Source organism: Kogia breviceps, chromosome 1 (genome assembly GCF_026419965.1).
Source record: "Kogia breviceps isolate mKogBre1 chromosome 1, mKogBre1 haplotype 1, whole genome shotgun sequence".
NCBI classification, from domain to species: domain Eukaryota; kingdom Metazoa; phylum Chordata; class Mammalia; order Artiodactyla; family Physeteridae; genus Kogia; species Kogia breviceps.
In genome coordinates, this window is record NC_081310.1 from 103,137,053 (window position 1) to 103,155,370 (window position 18,318).

At 35.6% G+C, this 18,318-nt stretch overlaps 1 protein-coding gene across 4 annotated transcripts in view; it reads left to right on the plus strand.

The window, feature by feature from the left end:
• Positions 1-3,139: 3,139 nt before the first annotated feature.
• PTBP2 (polypyrimidine tract binding protein 2) overlaps positions 3,140-18,318 on the plus strand; it is an 82,054-nt gene continuing 66,875 nt past the window's right edge. For 3 of the 4 annotated variants that reach the window (XM_059059875.2, XM_059059858.2, XM_059059868.2), the window contains exons 1-2: positions 3,262-3,467; positions 5,171-5,201. In XM_059059875.2, coding sequence (XP_058915858.1) covers positions 3,460-3,467; positions 5,171-5,201 — 39 coding nt within the window. In that variant the 5' untranslated portion in view covers positions 3,262-3,459. Of the gene's footprint in view, positions 3,468-5,170; positions 5,202-18,318 lie in introns of all 4 variants that reach the window. The other variant, XM_059059849.2, reaches the window with a different exon arrangement.

An 18,318-nucleotide genomic window follows, 5' to 3' on the forward strand; every position in this document is an offset into this window, starting at 1 on the left:
AAAGAATAAGATATTTCTAAATATACTTACTGATAAGGACAGATCTCTAAGATATATTTTTAAGTTAAAAAAAGTTACAGGACAGTGTGTACTGTGGTTACTACTTTGTAATAAAAACTATGTATGTATGTAATCAATTTATGCATTAGAATATATGGGGAAGAATATACAGTAAACTGGTCCTCAGTAGCTGGAGAGCAGGAGTTAAAAATATGTGCTTCTTCTTTTTGAAACAGCTTTATTGATATACAAGTTACATACTATGAAAATCACCAGTATTAAGTGTATAATTTGATGAATTTATCATATTTAGCATATTTACACCTATCACCACAATTTAGTTTTAGAACATTTCCATTAGCCTAAAAAGAAAATTATGTCCATTTAGTTATTCCCCATCCCCATTCCCAGCCCTAGGCAACCACTAATCTACTTTCTGTCTGTCTATGTTTGCCATTTCCAGGCATATTGTATATGCTTTTATATACTTTTTGAGTTTATATTTTCCATTGTGAATTTATACCCATTATTCAAAAATACATACCCCTCAGAATTATCTAATTGATCCTATGATTATTTCCTCTTCTCATAAGAAGAAAATGCAGCATAAAAAAGTTAAAGGAAGTCTTTAGTAATATAAACAGACAAGAAGTGAGGCTAGGAATAAAATCAGAGCATTATGAAAACGATCTTATCTCCTATTTTTATTGCATCAGTATTAGACCTCATTTTGGCTTAGCATACACTGAAATTTAGGTTTAATCATTGTTCACATAAATGTAAATCTCTGTAAAAGGTCAAAACATTTACCACTCAGAAGGGAAAGAACAAATCATTATACTGAAAAAAGATATGGGTATGAAAGTAATGCTGTACAGGCACTTCACTTTTTATTGCCTTACTTTGTTAGAAAGCCATAAACACTAATATAATCTTGTCATATATTACAAAGGTTGACCATCCGCTAATGTTGAGATTAATAATCTACCCCATGGTTAACTCATAAAATCATACAAATTTAGATTTGGATGAAGTTTTAGAAATTTATCTATGACATTTTCCCAGATTTATTCCACTAGATACCAGCCAATCTAATTATGTTAGTGGTGACATGTTTAACCTTTGTGAAAGTCTCTATATAGATTTATTTACATGAATATTGTTGCTGTTAAAAAATCCAAGGGCCAAATTTGTGACCTGTTCCTTCTCAAGTAAAAAATAATACTTAATAACAAAAATAATAAGGATGATGATAGCAGCCTTTATTGAGTATTTACTGTAACCCATCACTGAGCTAGAGAAGTGCTTTATGTACATTATGGCTTTTAGGTTTCACAATCACCTAGGATGAAGGCCCTATTTTTAATCCCATTTTCATTTTCAGGAAAGGAAATCCCATTATTTTCAGTAAATGAAATTTATTCCTGGAGGTTAATGAACATGTCTAGTGTCACACAGCTACTAAATGAAAAGAGCTCAGATTTGAACCGTCTTTAATCATGCTTTTGTGATATACATTGTTGCATTAGCCTCACTCCTGACTTCATGTTGTATTTTGTCCTTTTATTTCTTATTTCACTTTTTGTGTCTTGACTTGTAAAGAACCTTAAATCTTCTCTAGAAAGTGGTGGGGTTTAAATAGGCAAGCATATTGACTACTGTTTGTTTGTAGTCTTGTGCTTTATTAGGAGAAAAAAAAGAAAAATATGTTTTTGTGAGTATTATATTTTCTTTTGCCTCCTAAGGCCAGGTTTCCCCCCATGAAACAGTTTTTGCCAGGATAAAGCAAGAGCTAATCAATCAACATTGATTTAGTCAATGTAGGGAATACAAAGAATTATGCTAGAGCTCCTGCCCTTTGGGAGCTTACATATTTAATTGTTGAGTGAAAATACATGTATAAAACCACAAACACGTGAAAAGTGATTATTAATGGCACTGATAATGGGCACTTTATGTATCATAAGTCAATGATTAAGGCAAAGAAGGCATTGTAGGAAATGTGTTTTTGTTTTTTTTAAGGAATCCCAATCCCTGAACCAAATCAAGAATTTTTAACATTTGAGTGCTTTGAAGAGTTTTATTTGGACAAGATGCTCTATAAGGTTTGCCCAAGTTAAAAATAATATAATTTTATGAATCATACAGAAAGTACCATTTAGTACAGTGAAACTCCAAATAGTAAAAGGATAAGAGGTTTGTATGCAGGAGATACAGGAAAGCCCATAATAGGCATTGAGAATAACTGGAGACACAAGGGATGTGTGTGTGTGTGTGTGTGTGTGTGTGTGTGTGTGTGTGTGTGTGTGTGTGTGTGTTGTGGTTGGGGAGGAAGGGTGGAGGAGAGAGAAAACTGCTGGCAAAGCAGTTATCCACTGAGCAAATTTTTCAAAAATGGATGTCTTTCAAACGTTGTAGAGCCTCTGATAAAAACATTTTAAAGGAAATTTCCAATATGTTATTAAAAATAAAACGGAGACCATGAGAGATACTGTATAGAAAAGGGAGTCAGTTTGAGTAGCCTTTCTTAATGCTTCTTCCATCTCTAATCAGTGGTGAAGAGGGAGCTACCACTCCCATCCCCACTTGCTCTTTCAAGCCCCCAAATGGTAGATCCTACCCTTGGTACCAGTTTTTGTACCAACTCTTTAATACATCGCTCAACCTGTGTTCTTTTCCATCCAGGTATTGTGAATATTTCCTACGGGTCCGCACTAACCATCAACTGAGGTGAGAATCACATCCTTCTCCACTTGGAACTTCAAGTATCTGGAAGAAAAAGCGTATGTTTCAATCTGATGATGTCTACTTGCTTTGGAAATACTGTTTTTACTAAGCAGTGGTCTTGGTTAACGGGGTAAAGTGTCTATTTTTTTTTTAAGAGTATGGAGAGGTCTGTAAATAAAAGATGGCATAGAAAAAAAAGCTATAAAATAGTTTTTCCTTGGCCCGTCTAGGTCGAGGGGAGCCAACTTGGAGCTTGATTTGGAGGGAAAAGTGGAGGCTGCCTGGGGGCAGTCCTGCGGTCCAGTGACCACGCTCCCGAGGTCCAAGGCAGTGGGTGTGGAGGGTTGCGCGGTGTCGCACCCACAGCGCCCTAGGAGGTCAACAGGGACTTCGGAGAGGAACGTACAAAAGAAACGGAGCACGCCACACTGCACAGCAGCAGGCCCGGGCCCACGGCGCGGAGGGCGGAGGGCCTCATGCGCGCGGCGGCGCGTAGGAGGCGACGGCGGCGGCGCCCACTCCCCCTCGTCCCCGCGCCCAGCAGCTCGCCGCCCGCAGCCGGGCGCCGGCGCGCTCGGCTCTTTCCGCCGCCGCCGCTGCCGCGCGCTGCCCCGTGCGCTCCGGAACCTTCGGCAATTTCCGTCGGGCCCTGGCCGCCATTTTCTCTCCGCTTGTGTGTCTCGCCGGCTGCGTGGCTCGGTTCTTGTGAGCGAAGCTTTGTCCGGTTCGGCAATGGACGGGTAGGTAACGAGGCCGGCGAGGAGGTGTGCGAGAGGGGAGTGGAGCCCGCCTTCGGCCCGGTCCGGGGTCGGGCCGAAACCCACCGGCGGTCCCTCGCCAGGGCTGGGCTGCCGTTACCCAACCCCCGCCCCATCGCACACACCCCTCCTTGGGCTTCACCCTGGCGGGCTCTGGTCGAGAAAACGGGAAGAAAGCGGGCTCGTGGACACGGCAGGCGTTGGGGATACGGCGGGGCGACGACCCCGGAGAGGCAGCGGGCCCCGGCGGGGCGGCGGGGGATGGGCTCTGGGGGTCCCAGGATGTCTCGCCCGGCCCTGCCCCCTCTAGGAGCCATTTCGATCCGTAACCTGGGACCCGGACCGCGGGCGACCGGCGCGGCTCGGAGCGGGTGTAACGGACGGAGAGCGAGGCCTGCGTGGGAGGCTCCCCGCGGAGAGGAGAGTCCCCCCCACTATCTAGGCCCCCCCACAGCCGTCCCAAGCCTCCCGGGTCTCGCCCGGCCCTCCCCGCCCCGACTGGGGGAGATGCCGGTGGCGGGAGCTCCCGGGAAGGCTGAGTGGGAGCCGCGGGGGAAGGGGGGGCGGGGAGGCGTGCGGTGGCGGGAGGAAGGGGGAGGGCAGATGTCACACTCCTTTGTTTTCACTGGAGTCCGCTAGTGGGGGCGGGAGGCTGAAAAAACGCCTTTCTGTGTGGCCTAAGATCGTTCCAAGCTTGGCAGAAGGGCCCAGCAATTAAATCATCTCAAAAACGAAGTGTTTGTGGTCGACATCAGTCACATGGGCAAAGGCTAAGAGCCATGGCAGAAACAAGAGTAGATAGTCAACACAGGGCCATCTTTTCAGCTACTTTGACCAGTTTCTGGAAAAACAAAAACAACTCCAAAAAGCCAGAGCCGTGCTGCATCTTTGAGGCTGGCGATAGAGTGCTGAGTGAGGTGAGGCAAGGGCTTCGGGAAATGATACGGACCAGGGTTTCCCTGGTACTTAACGCTCCACATCTGAAAGGACTCTTTAATAATTTAACTCATTGTTAGAAAGGAGGCACCCTTTAGGGCGAAAATATAGCCATATTCATCCCGTTTGGGGGCATAGGAAAACAGTATCACTTAAAAAGTACGTTTATTGGAATCATTGACAGTATTTGAAGGGTCAGAAGTAAAATGTGAGTTTATTTTAAGTATCTGGAGTTCGGTATTTTGTGAAGAAACTAAGTGCAGGTCACATAAAAGTTAACAGGTTAACAAAATTTGAATCTTCCTAGAGGTTCTCTGGAGATTATTTTCCAGATGAAACAAATCTAGAGAAGTTCACTCTTTCCCCCAGATCAATATGGAAATAGATGGCAAAACTTGCCCTGGAATTCTTGTTTCCTGTTTCTATCAAGATTACTAAAGAGTTGAGTTAAGTTTTAAATTACTAATCAAAGGGTAAAGGGGCATTATAGGCTTTGGGGTTTTGTTCAGTTTGCTATTTGAAGTGTTAAAAAATACCAAAAGTGTGGTGAGTTTCGTCACACCTTTGAAAGTCATTTCTAGAAAGCCAAGTTGATTATGTGCCACTGACCATCTTTGTTTTCTGTCTGCATTGTGAGTGGAAAATTAATGAATGATGAACTACCCTAAAAAGTTTCAGTCAAACAATGACCATTTGAAAAACAAGAGGTTGAAAAACAAGAGGTTGAAACTTGTTTTTTTTCATTACAGAATTGTTACTGAAGTTGCAGTTGGCGTGAAGGTAGGAAAAAAGTTTAATGAAAACTGGATTCCTCAATCAACTGAGTATATTATCATCATTAGTGGAAACTTTGTTGGCTTTTGAAAACTAAAATACAGCTTACAAAATTCAAGTGTAAAGTGTTTTGTTCAATTTTTAAAGTTGGTTTATATAGATAGTTTTAACCTAAATAGACAACGACCATAAATTTTTTTAGAAAGGCAGTCTGTGAGAATAACATTTAAAAATAGTTATGAATGGTGTTCAAGGAATTAAAAAAGCTTTCAGACATGGCTTCTTGTGAATAGAAAATAACCCAATTTTCTGAGAGGAAATGATGGTTTTAAATGGACAGATAAGTGATTTGACCTAAATCATATAATTTTTGTAATCTAAGATTTTTTTCGCTCTGCTTTTGTCTTAGGAAGACTAAAATATTTTTGCCAGTAATAAGCCTCATTAGAAATCAGTTACTCTGATCTTTAAAGAGAAAAGAAACTTGTTTAGGCAGTTAGCTTCAAATTTGAGTCAAAAGTTATAAAGCTGGTTTGTGTGTCTGTTAAAGAAAGATAGGCCTTATGGTAGAGATTGTTTGAAATCTTTCCTCACTCACTATGGCCAGGAAAACTACTCATACTTTAAACCTTAGTTCTAGTGCTTAGGCCTTTCATTTCCTTGAATCCTTGCATATTTTAACATTGTGATGTATTATAAATTTTTGTTTGTAAGCCTTTCTGCCCTGTTAGGGCATGGTTCTTGTCTTAAATCTTAAATTTTCCAAGCCTGACACAACATCTTCCAAGCCTAGTACTAAGATACTTGTTGGATGCAATGACATTTCCCCCCTTCAAGTGTGAATAGTCTTGAGAGGCTGTGTGCTTAGTCCAGTTATGCTGACTGTTCCAAATAATTTTTGGAATTCTTAAAATTTCATCCATAACTGTGATATTATTGAGAACGCTTTTGGAGATATTTTGTGGTTTCTTATTTTCTGTCCTCTGTATCTAGTAAACTACTTGTCCATGCTTTAATATTTAGGCTTGTCAAGTTCATATTAATTAGATTGAGGGAGAAATGATGAGCTCTTTGTGGGAAGGTGTATTTATTTGGCAATGCTGTTTTCTAAGTTGAGAGTGCAAGATGTAGATATTATAGTTACCATCCAAACAGCCTCTGGAAGTGAATTTTTTTAAAGAATAAATGATTCAAGTGTGAGTTGTCAACTGTTATTGGATGAGGAGAAAAGGAACTCACAGGACCCCGAACAAGCAGAGACAAATGAGGATGCCTGGAAGAGGATGTACAGATTTGGTTTATTGGCAGTTTTCTGTATTAGTAGTTTGAAGAGAAAATATTAGAGAATGATATAAAAGTAATTGCTAGCTAATTTTTTGTCCAGTTTTTAATATAAAAGTTTTGATAACTAAAGTTATGTTTTAAATAATTTTCTAGGATAATGGTTAAGAGTTTTTGCTTTGGCGTCAGACTTAGGTACAAGTAATTAAGCTTTTATGAAATTAAAAAAAGAAAAATAATGTGCATGGTTAAAAAAAAATTTAAAGTGATAAGTATTTCTCCCTGATATCCAGTCCTGTTTCTTAGGTGTAGACAATTATGTTAACATTTTTTTTGGTGCGTTTTTTCCTGAAATTATTGGTTTATATATTAGCACACATATAAACATCCTTGTTCAGCAACACATGGATTCGTGCCGTGTGTACTGGTCCATATCTTGTCTTTAAAAAAAGCTTTATTGAGATACAATTTGACATAAACTGCATATATTTAAGGTATACTAGTGTTTTGAGATGTATACATCTATGAAACTATCACCACAATCAAGATAATGAACCCCAGAAGTATCATTTTGCCCTTTTGTAATCTCTCCCATCTGCCTTTCTTTCCCGAAGCAACCACTGATCTGCTTTCTGTCACTATAGATGAGTTTGCAATTTTTAAAATTTTAAACAAATAGTCATACAGTATGTACCTTCTTTTTGCCTGGATTATTCCACTCAGCATAATTATTTTGGGATTTCACCCATGTTGTGTATCAATAGTTCATTTATTTTTATTGCTTTGTAGTATTGCATTGTATGGATATACAGCAATTTGTTTATCCACTCAACTCTTGATGGACATTTGGATTGTTTCCAGTTTGGGGCTATAATAAGTAAAGCTTCTGTGAACATTCCTGTGCAGGTCTTTTTGTAAATGTGAGCTTTCAGTTCTCTTGGGGAAATACCTGTGATTGGAATGGGTAGATCATATGGTTAGGCATATGTTTAACTTTTTAAGAAACTGTAAACTATTTTCTAAAGTGGTTATACTATTTTACATTGCCACCAGCAGGGTATGAGATTTCCAGTCCATCTACATCTTCTCCAGTGCCTGTTGTCTGTTTTTCTTGATTATAGAGATTCTAGTGGATGTGTAATCTCTTTGTGGTTTTCATTTGCATTTCTCTAAGGTCTTTGGTGCTGAACATCTTTTCATGGGCTTTTTTGCAAGCTGTGTATCATCTTTGGTACAGTGTCTTTTTAAATCTCTTGTCCACTTTTTAAGTTGATTTATTTCTTTGAGTTGTCTACGTTTCTGGTTACAAGTTCTTTATCAGATATATGGTTTAAAATATTTTCTGCCACTTGTGTTTTCATTCTCTCCACAGTGTTTTGAAGAGCAGTAGTGCAGCAGTTTTTAATTTTGATGAACTTTAGTTTACCAGGTGTTCTGTGGTGTTTTTTTTTTTTTTTTTTTTTTGGTTTGGTGTGGTTCATGCTTTTGGTCATACCTAAGCCATCTTTGTGTAACCCAAGGTCACGACGATTTTCTCCTCTGTTTTCTAATAGAAGTTTATAGTTTTTAGTTTTGCATTTAAGTCTTTTCTGAGTTAATTTTTTGTAATATGGTGCAATGTATGAATCAAGGTTTTTTGGGTTTCGATATGGACATTTACTTTTTCTAGCAACAGTCATTGAAAAGACTTTTTTTCATTGAACTGGCTTTGCACCTGTGTCAAAAATCAATTATGTACGTAGGTATGATTCTATTTCTGTACTGTATTGTCGTCCATTGACCCATTTTTGTCTACCTAGTAGCCAAAAACGTACTGTCTTAATTACTGTAGTTTTTATATTAAATCTTGAAATCAAGTAGAACTTTTTTTTTTTTTTCAAAGTTGTTTTGGCTCTTCTGGGTCCTTAACATTTTCCTATGAGACAGTTTCTACAAAAAGGCCTGCTGGGATTTAATTGAAATTAACTTGAATCAGTAGAGCAATTTGGGGAAAATTTACATCTTAAAGTTGAGTTTTCTCATCCATGAACACAATTTATCTTTCCATTTACTTAGGTCTTTCATTTCTTTCAGCATTGTTTTAGTATTCACTGTATAGATTTTATATTTTTTTGGTCAGATGATTTATCCTAATTTTGTGTTTCTTGGTGCTATTTTAAGTAATATTTTAAAAAATCAAATGTGTATTTGTTATTAATATATAGAAATACAGATTATTTATGCCCATTGCTCTTGTATTCAGCACCTTTGCCAAACTCATTTATTAGATCGAACAACTATTTGGTAGATGCCGTCAGATTTTATATATACACTGTTCATCATATTTTTTATCTGGATGCCTTTTGTTTTTCTTGCCTATGGCATCTAGTATAATATTTAAATGATGAGAGCAGGCCTTCTTACTTTTTTCCTGATATTAGGGTAAATACCTTAAATCATATATTTTTTTCTTATAAGTTTGGTACAGTTCACTAGTGAAGCTGTGTGGGCCTGGTGTTTTCTTTGTGGGAAGGTTTTAAACTACACATTCAATTTATTGAATAGATACAGGACTATCCACATTATTTATTCTGGAGTGAGCTTTGGTAATTTTGTTTTCATCGAATTAGTCTGTTTCATCAAAGTTGCTGAACTTATTTGCATGGTTGTTTGTTGTATTACATTTTTATATTTTTAGTATCTGTAGAATATAGTGATGTTGCCTCTCTCATTCCTAGTATTGATAATTAGTGTCTTCTCTTTTCCCTATCAGTCTGGCTAAAGATTTATTGATTTTATTAATATAAAACAGAAATCAGCTTTTGGTTGCATTGTGTTTTCTCTTTCCATTTTATTGATTTCGGCTGTCTTAATGTTTTTCTGCTTTGTATTTAGTTTGCTCTCTTCTTAACATTAAAGTTGATGTAGTTGACATATCTTTTCTAATACAGAGAGGTTTAATGCCATGTATTTTCATACAAGTGTTGCTTTCATGGCATCCCTCAAATTTTGACATTTATACTTCTTTTCATTCAGTTCAAAATACATTCCAATATGTTTTTTTATTTCTTTGACTCATGGGTTATTGAGAAGTATGTCATTTGATTTCCAAGTATTTGGAATTTTCCATGTATTTTTCTGTTGTTTCTAATTTAATTCCATTGTGCTTAGAGAACATATTTTGTAAGACTTGAATCTTTGTAACTATTTTATTGTTTTATGGTTCAAATATATATCCTGTTAGGTTTTGTTTGTTTGTTTGTTTGTTTGTTTTTCAGTATGTGGGCCTCTCACTGTTGTGGCCTTTCCCATTGCGGGGCACAGGCTCCGGACGCACAGGCTCAGTGGCCATGGCTGACAGGCCCAGCTGCTCCGCAGCATGTGGGATCCTCCCGGACTGGGGCACGAACCCGTGTCCCCTGCATCAGCAGGCAGATTCTCAACCACTGCGCCACCAGGGAAGCCCTATATCCTGTTAGTTTTAAGTGCATTTGATAGGGATGTGCATTCTGTTATTGCTGGGTGAGGTGTTCTATACATGTCAGTTAGGTCATGTTTATTGGTAGTGTTGCTCAAGTGATCTGCCTTTCCTGATTTTTTATCGTTCTGTCATTTATTGAGAAAACGATATTGAAATCTCCTATATTGTGCATCCGTTTGTTTTTCCTTGCAGTTCTACCAGTTTTTGCTTTATGTTTTTGAAGTTATAATTAGTACATAAATGTTCAGGATTACTATGTCCTCTTGATTCATTGACCCCTTTATTATTATGCAGTGACCTTTTTTATCCCTGGTAATCTACTTTGCTTTAAAATTTTTATAAATTTCTTTGCTTTTTTAAAATTTCTTTGCTTTACTTTTTCTGGTATTAATACAGCCATCTTGGCTTTCTTTTGAATACAGTTTACATGGTATATCTTTTTCCATTATTTTACTTTCAGACTATTTGTATCCTTAGATTTTAAAGTGTATTTCCTGTAGACAGCATAAAATAGAGACTTGATTTTTAAATCCTGTCTTACACCCTCTTTTGGTTGTTGAGACCCTTCACATTCAATACTGTTATATTAATATGGTTAGTTTTAAAAGTACCACTTTGTTGTTTGTTTTCCATTTGTCCCTGTGTTCTTCGTTCCCTTTTTTTCTTTCTTTTGGATTGAGTAATTTTTTTAATTCCATTTTAATCTCTTCAGCTGATTAGCTTATAGCTGTTTTGTTATGTTGATAGCTGTTTTAGGATTTATAGCATCTTTAATTTATCACATCTTAACTCTAGTAGTATTTATGCTACTTTACATATACTATGTGAATATTAGAATACTTCTCCCTCTTTGGCCTGTGTACTATTATTATAACATTTTACTTCTATGTGTTATAAATTCTATACAGCATTCTTTTTATTTGTTTAAACAGCCATTTATCTTTTTAAAAGATTTAAACAACAAGACAAATAATCTTCTACTTTACCCTTAACATAGTTATGCACATGCATTGTATACTCAGGGGGGATTCTCTGCAGATTTCCAGAGTTCTCTCCGTGTAACTGTCTTTGGAACTTTGCCATACAAACTCTAGTTTCTTTGGTCTCCTTGGATTCTTGCCTCTTTCTTAACTCTCAGGGAGTTTTCCAAGTTCGACCTGGTTTCCTTATCTGAGCTGTGCCTTGACCTGGACTTTTTCTCAAGTGAGTAAGCTGGGACGATGGCAGCCTTACCCCATGGTTGTTTTCTGACTCTCGGGGATCATTGTTCATCATTGTCTGATGTCCAGTGGTCTTGAAAAACATTGTTCTATATATTATGTGTGATTTTCTTTTTCTTTTATTTTTTTCTCAGTTGGGCAAACTGGCCCATGTTATACTTTCTTGGCCAAAAGTAGAAGTTCACTTTTTAAAAAAATAATTACATAATATTTCTGCAGTAATAGATTTATCTTATTCTTTGTTCTATGGATGCACCACAGTGTTGTTGCTTGACATACCACAATTTAGATCCACATTGATGAACATTTTGGTTTGATTCCCTTTGCAGTTAAAAACTGAGCATACTAAAAATAGAAGTAAAAATGCAGTGTTAAATGAAATTTACAGTTTAAAAGTTTGTTAAAACCACAATGCCACAAGTTTCCTTACTCATTTGTTTTCTACAGTTGTGTATGGGAGTGCCTGTTTTTCTACACTCATACCAATCCTGGGTCTTAATAAAAGCTTAGAATACGAGCTAATTTCACAGTTAAAAAAAAGGTTTGTAATTTGAAATGGGTGAGATTTTTAAAATTTGACTTTCTGTTTCTGTGAACTGCCTCTGTGTATGTGATCTATTTCAATGATTTTCTTGTTTGTTACAACTATATAAAAAGAAAATTGATTCATATGCATCATAGGTACTTTTTCTTACAGTTTATTACTTTTTTACTTCGTACAGTTTTGGGCATCTAGGTGTGTTTGAATTATGAAGTAGTATAATTTTTTTGTCTCTTTGGTACTTAAACATTTTTAATTTCAGTTTCTTTAAAATTGAGATTATAAGTTCTGAAGATTAAAAGTGATTATGCATAAAAAGTATTTTCCATGAATTAGGTCTTTTGTTAATGTTAACTAGTTTATACTACATAAAGAATATCCAATTTTTATAGCTTTAGGGTATGTTGAAATCTCATTTTTCATTATCCTTATAAACGTGCTGTAGACTTACTCAGTTCTCAATGATTTTAGACTCCTTTCTATTTGGTCAGATCAGTGAGACTGTAAAATGAGAGGAAGTGTGAATTTTTAATATGAAGTTTATTGCATTTGTTTAAAATGTTTTTTTATGTTCTTTGTAATTTGTTTCAGAGGCTTCATTTCTGTACTCTTAACCATTTTGCTTTTGAAATTCTTGCAGAGTAATGGTCCCAAGTAGTTAGCTTTTTTCAAGTTAAATTTCACTAGAATTTTGAAAGCACTGGTTGTAAATTGCAGAATGCACAGACATTTTTAAGTTGTGATATGGCTATTTTATTCATCATTGGCTTTCCTACACAATTACAGTAAAATAATGCTAAAGAAAACATTTTTTGTAATAGTTGAACATAACTGATTTATAACAGGTAGGTTAAGAAAAACTGTGTTGTTTGGGTTTTTAGATTTTGAGTTTTCTTAAAACATTACATAATGCTTGCTAGGGTATTTGTATTAGAATTTCAAATTAGAGACATTAGTGTGTCTGCTGAATGTCAGCACTGTGTTAAAGACTGGTGATTCAGAGACATTAAGAATAGAATATATGCGTCTTGAGGGCAGAGGCCTTTTGTTTCTGTGTTATCAGTAGTGCCTGTTAAATAGTACATACTCAGTTTATATTTAATGACTATTGAGGGGTCTCTGGCTTCAACATGCTCATAATCTCATGAGCCACTTATCAGTAAAAAGGTAAATATCAATTTTATTGCACAACATTCTTCCTTTTTGCTGGAGATCCGAAAGAGCTGTATCTTCTAGAATCTCATCTAGTTGAAGAAATAAATATACAAGGTTTAAGCAAATGCCCTATGGCTACGTTAGGGAAGATTGGTTGGTAGAATCAGAGTAGATTTCATGAAATCATGGATTGTGACCTGTGTATTGTAAGTGTTTGGGAGCAGAAGTGAGCAGTATATGCTGAGGGGAAGACGTGGCCAAAGTGTTGTCAATAGGCTGGCACAAATTCATAGCCATTGAACAATTTAGCTGAATGATACGGATTTTACAGCAAAGGGTTTGTGTAATATATGGGAGGGAGAGAAAAAATAGAATGGCTGATAGGTTGGAGAAAATTTCAAGTATTTTATGTGGTAGGCAGTATTCCATATATCTGTAAGCTTCCATACATGAAAGTAGCTCATTATTCTGCTCTCTTCAGAATGTGGAGATTGAGCTGCAAAATAGTTGGATTTGGTACTGTATGGAGCACCATGAATTAGAATATAGTTGTTAGCTATTCTAATCTCTTACTTGGTCCATTTGTGTTCCTAAACTGTAATAGCTTTCTTAATTTAGTTTCAGACATACTTCATTAAGGGCTAAGGTGGTTAGGTAATATTTTTATTTTAAAAGTAATAAAATATAATAGTTATGAAAGGTATGTGTTTTTGAGCAATGATTCGTCTTACAACTGTTATGGTGAATTTTAAACATTAAAAAAAGACACAGTAGTATCATGAAGCGTTATTTATATGTCACTCAGTCCCAACAATCATCAACGAACAACACATTGCTAAAACTTAGGATATCCACACTCTACTTTTCTCCTTTATTATTTTGAGAAAAATTCCAGGTTATTTGTTTCATCCATAAATGTTTTGGTGTGTCTCTTTAAAAGATAGGGTTAGTCCTCTCTCTCTTGCTGTTTTAAAGAAATACAATCATAGTACTGTTAGTGGCCCCCCCCCAAAAAAAATAGCAACAATTGCTTAATTTTTTTTTTTTTTTTTTTTTTTTTTGCGGTACGGGGGCCTCTCACTGTTGTGGCCTCTCCCATTGTGGAGCACAGGCTCCAGACGCGCAGGCTCAGCAGGCATGGCTCACGGGCCCAGCCGCTCCGATCCATGCGGGATCCTCCTGGACTGGGGCACAAACCCGTGTCCCCTGCATCGGCAGGCAGACTCTCAACCACTGCGCCACCAGGGAAGCCCCTTAATGTTCTTAAGTGCCAGATTTGTGTTAAGATTTCTATTTGTTTCATGAAAGTCATAATATTTTTGCAGAGTTCATTTTTCTTGGTGGGGAGGGATCAGGATCAAATAAGATCAACACATTATAAATTGACATGCCTTTTAAATTTCTTTCAGTTTACGAGTTATTTTAGCACTGTGAGGTTTTTCATAATTACATTTTATTTTTGAAGAAAACTGGTTGTTGGTCTTACAGAGTTGTCCATATACTGATTGTGTTCTGATATAATTATTATGTTTTCCATATATGTCAATTGGTAGATGGATCTACAGACCATCAGGTTCTCTTTCTGTTTTTAGTAATATTTTATAAGTGGTGATATGTTTTTCCATTAGAAGATATATGATATCTGATTTTTTTTTGGCATATGTCTGTGTGATGTTTTTTCCAAGAACATTTTTTGTAATAACTTTTTCTTCAGTTGGTTTATGCTCAGCATAGTTTGCTTAATAGACATGTTTGTCAGTATTCTTAAAGGATATGTACAAAGAAGTACATTTTGAAAGTCCAATTAAATTTTCTATAATAGAAATATAATATTAAAATTGAACATAAATTGGCATTACTGATGGTGGACAAGAAATTTTTTTTCAATGAAGGGCTTGTCCAATTAAAAGCATGTGATTTAGAATTAACAGACTAGAATTGGCCTGTAACATTGAACAAGGTAACCTCTGAGTTGGTTTTACAACTTTTAAAATGGGTTTAACAGGACCTACCTCAGAAGTTATGTTGAAGATTAAATAATATGTAAAAGATTTAGCACAGAATGGCCGTAAGTGCTCAAATGATGGTGATGCTTGGTATTGTAGTTCTTTAATTTGTAAATCCTATTTAGAAGGAGCACTTTATTAGAAGTCAACTTTGAAGTTTTTATTTTTTGTTACTGATTTCTAGGAGTTTTTATATATTGTGGGTACTAAAGCTTTGTTAGTTACATATGGTACAGATAAATTCCTTCCTGTCTGTGGCTTGTTTTTTGGCATTGAAGAACAGAATAGGAAATTATAACATTAAATTTACATTTTAGTTTTAAGAAATCTTTCTTAAACTCAAGGTTTTATACTATATAGTCTTCTGGATTTTATTTTGAAAATTTTTACATTTTGATTTTCACATTTAGGGCCTCAGTTTACCTGTAATTTAATTTTTGTGTCGTGTGTAAATAGCTAACAAATCTGGTACAAACTCAGTTGAATGGTTCATGTTTTTCCTACTGATCTGCAGTGTTAGTTGTCATGTTTCCATATATGTGTGAAACTTTCTCTGGGCTATCTCTTCTGTTTCATTGTCTATTATTGTCTTACTACCCAAATGTCTTAATGTGGCATCACAGTAAGTTTTGGAATCTTGGAGAGTGAATTTTGCAACTTCAAAATTGTCTTGGCATTTTCTTCAATGTATATATATTTTTAAGATCAGTTGGCCAAGTTCCATGAAGACTTTTCAGGTTTTGATTATAGTTGTACTAAATGTATAAGTTAATTGGAGAGTATTATATTTGTATTATGAAAAAAACAAGATGGCAGAGCCGGAGAGAACAGTGATATTTCTTTGAAGAATTTTTCCCTTCTCCATACTATTTTGTTTAATTATAAAAGACATGCTTAATGCAGAAACTTAATGCTTTAGGCACAAGGAAAATAAATTAATTCACTGATCATTTTACCAAAGCTAATCAGCATTGTATGTACTTCCATCATTTTCCCTACATGTTAGAAGGATTTTTAAAAGCTTATGTGTAGGCATGAGGAAAGAGAGATGCTTCTTTGCCAGTTTGATTTTTTTCCAAAGTTATTGATTTATTCAGTACTTACCTATTTCTCAGAATTTTATAACATTTTTTAATTCTCCCTTTTAAAATTTTCATTACAGTACACATTTATATTTCATCCTTTTTTTTCTTATCAAAGACCTTATTTTACTGGTGTTTTCAAAGTACCAGCTTTTGTTAATTTTGTTTGTTTCATGATTCACTAATTACTGTTTTTGTCTTTTTCTGCCCACGCTAGATCTATTTTACTGTATTATTATTTTTTGCCCACTTTAAATTACATCCCGAACATGTTTATTTTCTTGTTTAAAAATGCATTCAAGGTGAAGAAAGATCAGTTGATAGTTTGGGCAGTAGGCTTTGACTTTTAGAGTTCCCTTTTTTTTTTTTTTTTTTTAAGATTGAGGTGTAATTGATGTAAAAACATTGTGTTATTTTCAGGTGAACAACATGAATTGATGTATGTATATATTGTGAAATGATTACCAGAATAAGTTTAGTTAACATCCATCACCACACATAGTTAAATTATTTTCCTTGTGATGGGACTTTCTAAGATTTATTCTCTGCAACTTTCAAATATACAGTATTGTTAACTATATCAGCATGTGGTACATTATATCGTCAGGAGTCATTTATGTCATAACTCCAAATTTGTACCTTTTGACCACCACTTTCACTAATTCCTACCCCCCCTCAGTCCCCTCCCCCAAAAGGCCTGGCTGTGCTTCTGGATACCACTGTTCTCTGTATCTGTGAGTTCAGTGTTTTGGGTTTTTGTTTGTTTTTTTAAGAATCTACATATAAATGAGATCATATGGTGTTTGTCTTTCTCTGACTTGTTTCACTTAGCCTAATGACCTCATTTGCATGTTGTTGCAGATGGTAGGATTTTCTTCTGTTTATACCTGAATAGTATTTCATTGTATAGATTAACCACATTTTCTTCATGCGTTGATGGAGACCTAGGTTGTTTCCATGTCTTGACTGTTATAAATAGTGCTACAATGAATACAGGGTGCAGATATCTGTTATAGATAGTGATTTTATTTCTTTCCGGTAAATACTTAGGTGGTATTGTTGGATCATACAGTTGTACTTTTAAAAATTTTTTGAGGAACCTGTTTTCCTTGGTGGATATACCAATTTACATTCCTATCATAAGTGCACAAGTCTTCCTTTTTCTCCACATCCTCGACAGTGCTTTTTATTTCTTTTTGATAATATCCATTCTAACAGGTGTGAGGTGATATCTCATTGTAGTTTTGATTGGCATTTCCCTGATGATTAGTGATGTTGAGCACATTTTCATGTTCCTGTTGGTCGTTCGTGTCTTTGGAAGAATGTCTATTTGTGTCTTCTCATTCTGTAATCATACTGTTTTTTCTGAGTAGTATGAGTTCTTTAGTTTTGATACTAACTTTCTATATATGATTTGTAAATATTTTCTCCCATTCAGTAGGTTGCCTTTTTCATCTTGTTGATGGGTTCCTTCGCTCTATAGAAGCTAAAAGTTTGATATAGTCCAAATTTATTTTTGCTTTTGTTGTCTTTGCTATTGGTGTCAAAGCCAAAAAGTCATTGCTAAGACTGATGCCAAGGGGCTTAGCTATACTAAATCCTTAGCTTGATAAGGATTGCATTGAATGTGTAGATTGTTTTGGGTAGTGTGGACATTTTAACAGTATTCTTCCAGTCCATGAGCATGGAATATCTTTCCACTTATATGTGTTTTCTTCAATGTGTTTCATCAACGTCTTACATCTTTTTCACTTTTTTAAGCTTTGTGAAAGCTTCAAGGTATACGAAAGTAGGGTGAATGGTATACTTCCTTTGCTTTCCTGTGGGAGAATATTAAAGCAAATCTCAGTGATTATTTTATATCATTCCTAAATACTTCAATATGTATCTCTAATAGATACAGTCTCTTAAAGATGACATTTATATTATACCTAATAAAATTTTAAATAAGTTTTTCCCTTTTTTTGAAGTATATTTGACATACAATGTTACGTTAGTTTCAGGTGTATAACATAATGATTCAAAATTTACATACATTACAGATTGATCACCATAACCATCTGTCACTGTAAAAAATTATTAGAATATTATTAATTACGTTCCCCAAGCTGTACATTACATCTCAGTAACTTATTTATTTTGTAACTGGAAGTTTGTATCACTTAATCTGCTTCACTTATTTTGCCCAATCCCACCCCATCACTAAAATAATTTCTTAATATCATCTAATGTCTAACAGTAGTCAAAATTTCCCAGTCACTTTAAAGAAGTCTTTTATATTTTCTTTTTGAATCAGGGATCAAGGAATGTCAACATGTTGATTTGGTTCTTTTAAGTCTATTTATAAGTCAGTTTCTTCTCCCTTCCCCTTTCTTGAT